The sequence below is a fragment of the Anneissia japonica genome, unplaced genomic scaffold, assembly GCF_011630105.1.
Source record: "Anneissia japonica isolate Jap-2015-1 unplaced genomic scaffold, ASM1163010v1 scaffold288060_len1141017_cov207, whole genome shotgun sequence".
NCBI classification, from domain to species: domain Eukaryota; kingdom Metazoa; phylum Echinodermata; class Crinoidea; order Comatulida; family Comatulidae; genus Anneissia; species Anneissia japonica.
The window spans coordinates 484,018-489,039 of record NW_022712486.1 but is presented as its reverse complement, the minus strand read 5'-3'; the positions used below and the strand labels follow the sequence as shown (position 1 = coordinate 489,039).

At 35.1% G+C, this 5,022-nt stretch overlaps 2 protein-coding genes across 2 annotated transcripts in view; one reads left to right on the top strand and one right to left on the bottom strand.

Annotated features, from left to right (window-relative positions):
* LOC117107886 (short-chain collagen C4-like) overlaps positions 1 to 2,536 on the bottom strand; it is a 3,879-nt gene extending 1,343 nt beyond the window's left edge. The window contains exons 1-3 of the mRNA XM_033249720.1: positions 2,112 to 2,536; positions 1,539 to 1,608; positions 917 to 1,009 (exon numbers count right to left, since the gene is read on the bottom strand). Of these exons, the coding sequence (XP_033105611.1) occupies positions 917 to 1,009; positions 1,539 to 1,608; positions 2,112 to 2,330 (382 nt within the window). The 5' untranslated portion in view covers positions 2,331 to 2,536. The remainder of the gene's footprint in view (positions 1 to 916; positions 1,010 to 1,538; positions 1,609 to 2,111) is intronic.
* LOC117107887 (adiponectin-like) overlaps positions 1 to 5,022 on the top strand; it is a 17,553-nt gene that overhangs the window by 3,368 nt on the left and 9,163 nt on the right. The window lies entirely within an intron of this gene.

The window sequence follows — 5,022 nt, the reverse complement described above, 5'->3', positions numbered from 1 at the left end:
TCGATCTAACGTGACGTTGTTATGTGGGTGTTTTATAGATTATTGAGAATGGTAATATCACCGAAAAAATAGATAAAATGACATTTGAATGACCGACAAAGACAACTGAAGACAATAGTTCGTCATTAGAAGTTGTTTAGTATAACTTTATTTGGAAAATTAATCTTAAAATCGAGTTTCCGTCCCCGGCGTATGATTTCTGTGCGATTTTTACCAATTAACTCCTAAGTAAAAGATAGTTAAGCCATGTAGTACCTTGCAAATCAACCCACAAACCCGGTAGTTTGTTGATTGTGTATTGGTAGCGTCCCTTCCCTGTCAAAAATAGTTTTTTGGCAGTTGCGTCCCCGGATGACATAGTGAGGGAATGGTGAAGGCTGGTTACGATTTGGTGGCACATGGATTGATTATTTTCATTCATCTGGCCATGTAATTCAGTGGCGTATCTAGATGTATTGAAAGGGGAGAGGGGGGGGGGGGGGGGGGGGGGGGAGGGGGGGGGGGGGGGGGGGGGGGGGCTTGATGATCAGTTGACATCTAGCGCTGTGATTATGATATCTTAATTGTTTAATTGTTATGTTGTCTGCTAATCTTATATATTTTAATGTTACTTTTTATAAAATGCATATTATTGTTGGTGAATTGTTAATTTATTTCATTTATCCATTTTAATTATATTTATATTAATTGCACTTAATTGTCAAAATTGATGTCTTTTAAGTATATGCCCGGTACATAATTATTTTAGGTGTAACTCTCTTATCGAATGTATCCAATGTTGTTCAATTGTTCATTGTGTTTTTTTAATGTATGTTGAGAATGTTTATGCAGTCCATTTGTTAACTGTGAATTTTATTAAAAAAAAACAAACAAACAAACAAAAACCTTGATAATTTATTATATTACTACATCGTACCTTTGTATACTAGTTCGGCAGTCTCTGGGCATTCGATGCGCCCCCAACGGCTGTACAAAGTGAAAAAACTTGGTGGTTCCGGAACTGTTATAACTAAAAGGGAAGTCAACATAGGCCTATGTTATGATTATATATTTTTTTGCTATTCCATATTTAGGACGATCTTAGTCAGAGTTGAAATAATCAGTCACCTAATACTGCACTTTTTTCTAAGTTGGCGCCACAATCAGTTATTGTTAAAATGGCGCCATATACTTGAATTTATTTTTTATTGGTAGGCTTAACAGATCTACTTAAGTTTTTTTTTAAATTAAAGTCTAGACGGAATCGTATAAAACTAATTCTAATCATGCTTAGCATTGGGAAGTTTACATAATCGCAATTATGATGTAATTTTCGTTCCTTGCTAAACCGTTTATGTTTACGCTAAGATTTCGAAAACTCCTCATTCCTGTCCAGGTAAAATACGGTATTAATTTTTATATCATAAAAAGTTAAGCTTCTTTAGATTCATAATACAGACACTATGGGTGGGTCTATCGTTATACATTTGTTCAAAATCTTCTGTTTCTATCGGATTATTTAAACATGATGAAATATCTGTCAAAAAATGCAAACTTACCCTTGTCTTGTGTGTTCGAATATTTAGTTGAGCTTGAGCCTTCAAAAGTCGACATTTTTATGACCTGCTCCTAATACAAACAAAATATAAATGTTAAATAATGGGTTGTCTTATAACCTGCTTTCATATTATCACAGGAGGTTATACTTAGTATACAAAATAAATAGGAAAATTGTAATTAAAGAACTGGTTACTTTTCAATGATTTATTAGCATTCAGCTGAAAATAGGAAAACAAAAACATGTCTAAAGTTGTTAACTTACGTGATTATACAAATGAGTAACTGGACATGTACTGTTTTTGGCTGACAATATATATTTAAGCAAACATACAAATACCGTATACCATCAATATTTCAAATTCGAATTGTTACAAACAAAAGAATTTTTAATTATATAAAAAATGATTTATTATGATTATACTGATGGCACGTAAGTTGCTTGCCAACAATTTTAATTTTTCTATTATTTTTGGTCGAATTAAACTAGTTTTAAGTCAGATATGGTTTATTTAATTTATTTGGTGCTTGTGCCAAAACCTATTAATTTTTCTAACATCCAGTACAGTACTTACTTCGTTCCTCGTAAGATGGTCAATACGCGATTTGTGCGACCCGACGATCGCACACAAGGTTGGCAGCGCAACACTCAACACAACAGCACTTGCAATACCTAGACCGAATGCGACGTAAAGAAGTTTTCTCATCTGTACAATCCGGCTACGAAGTTCTCGTTCACTGTCCATGACAAGCGAAATATCCATGCTGGAATGTGTGTCTTTAAGTTCTGTCATTTTAAAACTTTTCCATAAAAGTTTTGCGGGAGGAACCGTCTGTGCTTGCAAATGCGAGATACGTAGTCCGATTGTGTTTTAAATGCTTCTATTAAAGGTTCTACTTCCTTCCTAAAATCATGGCTACACCGGTAACACGCGCAGGATTACATCGATTGCCAATGAAAACATTGTATATAAGCTAGTATTATTGTCAAGTCCTGTTACCCTGGGTACTCTTTTCCGTGGTACTTGACAAGTGAAAATTGCAAGACCACAAACTTCCAGGGATCACTGTTATAGGTCGCATTGTTATGGAATTGAATGTAAAATGCATATGTAACATATGTCCATTGGGTCAATGCTGATATACTAAAATCTCAACTCTTCCGTTTCTTTATCGATTTACATGTACTAATAGCCTATACTGAAGGTTATTATTGTCAATATATTGTTTTGAGACCTTGAATATTTATCTAGTTATCGAGCGGTTCATAAAAATTGTTGTTCTTGTATGGTATCTTAGATTTGTATGAAACCGGACCTTGTCGGTTTTGATATTAATTCTGTCTGTTCTTAATATTTATTCAACTGGGGCGGATCCAGAGATGTCCGAACAGGGTGGGGGTGGTCGAAATTGGAACCGATTGAGGTAAAACAATCAAGCTACATTCTTTTCTTTTGAAGGATTACTAAGACAGTGATTTAGTTCGCAATTGGCAGTCTGTGGCCTTTTTGAATACAAACCGAGGTAATCTATACTTTTGCAACTGCCAGAAGAGCCTGACAAAACAAAATAGCAATAAAGATGAAACTATAGAAGCTATAGGATGCCCACTACACGTTCATAGATGTAGTTTCCATGTGAAAATATGTGCCATATGGACATTAGGGGAACTGAGCATGATACTGACCTAAACTCGAAACATCCTACAAAGCATAAACAAAAGGAACAACAGAAATGGTTTAAAAGTACATAGGCCTACGATGAAAGTTGAAAATTAACACAAATGTTATAAAATAAAAATTTGGTATGAAGATGTCTCTTCATTCATGTCTCTTTAAAAAGATCATAAGTAAACATTGAGTGATGCTATTAATAACGCGTGTACGTATAATTCCTATTGATATTTTAACTAGGCCTAATCAAAGATCAGAAACCAAGAGTCAATCAAGAAACCAAGAGTAATAGACCGTTATTATAAGCCTCGCCCCTTCAATATTGTTGTCTCACAAAACCACCGTAAACATAAGTAACACATGCGTTTGTGGAACAACACGTAATCATGTGAATAAGCGCCCCGTTTGAATAAGCGCCCCCTTCTAATTTGAATAAGCGCGAATAATATTTTCTTTTTAGCAAGTCAATAATCCAATTAACCCTGGGACTGTGGTTGTTGGCATGATTTGAGCTGCAGAGCGGAATCACATTCTTCTTAGGTCAATATCAAAATGAGGATATTTCTATTGGACAGATGAGAGCTCCGATCCCTAGATAGACAGATATTTTCAACTTTCCTTTTCTTACATATTTGTCTAGGCCTAGTCCTACACTCCTCTTTTTCTTTTTCCGACAATTTGCACCTTTAGCACATTCTCATCTGAGTTTTCAAGAAATGATCCTACCATCCCAGGGACGTATCCAGGGGAGGAGCCGTGGGAGCCGCGGCTCCCCCCCCCCCTTTGTACACAGTGTTGAAATTTTAAAGCTTATTCTTGAACCAATACAAATTCTTTCCTGGGATCACTGAAAATGAATACTTCTAAACATGTAGATATGCATCAGTACACGTTATACATAGGCCTAATAACACATAGGCCTAAGCGTGATTTTTAAAAATCTTAAATCCATAAATCTCAGGCCAGGTCTTTTAAGATAGAAATGCGATACTGTCAATTTCGTTTTTATCTTTTTGCAAGTTTCTTTAAATGTTTCTTTAATAATACTACTACTAATAGTAATAATAATAACAATGATGATGATGACGATAGTAATAATTGATATTAATATCAATAAAAAGTGAAGAAAATTGTGCGAAATGCAAAAAAATAGTTGTGATTTGTTGATCATAATATACGGTAGTATATAGTTTAAGCTTAGTAAGCTATAATTAAGCCTAGGTTGTCCTGGATATTAAGTAGATCACTGATAAAAGTTCATGAGAAATTTGTTGGCGTTTCATTTTGACTATAATGGTAATGTGATGATGATGAATTTTACTATATAAAAGTGTCATTTCCGGCCATCTCGAGAGGTACTATTTCCTCAAATTTTCTCACCTCAGCCCCAGCCATGGTGGGGCTGAGGTGGATGTGAAATCACGTTTTTGAAGTAGGCCTATGTAAAGTACATACTCAAAGACAATGTTTTTAAGCTTTGTTTGCTATGGTATACACAAACACATTAATAAGACCTCTATGGTCAAAAATCCCTGATAAAAGATCATGAGAATTTTGTTTGGCGCTTCTTTTTGACTAATGGTGATGTGATGATGATGAATTTTACTAAAAGTGTCATTTCTGGCCATCTAGAGGTACTATTTCCTCAAATTTTCTCACCTCAGCTCCAACCATTGTGGGGCTGGTTTCAAAACAGATCTGTGCCCTTCCCTGGGTATGACATTAAACTCCATCAAGTCGGCTCCTGATGTATGTCTTAGTGACTGCTGTTTGTTTTTAGGATGTGATCTGGTTTTTCATGTCCATTTTTCGT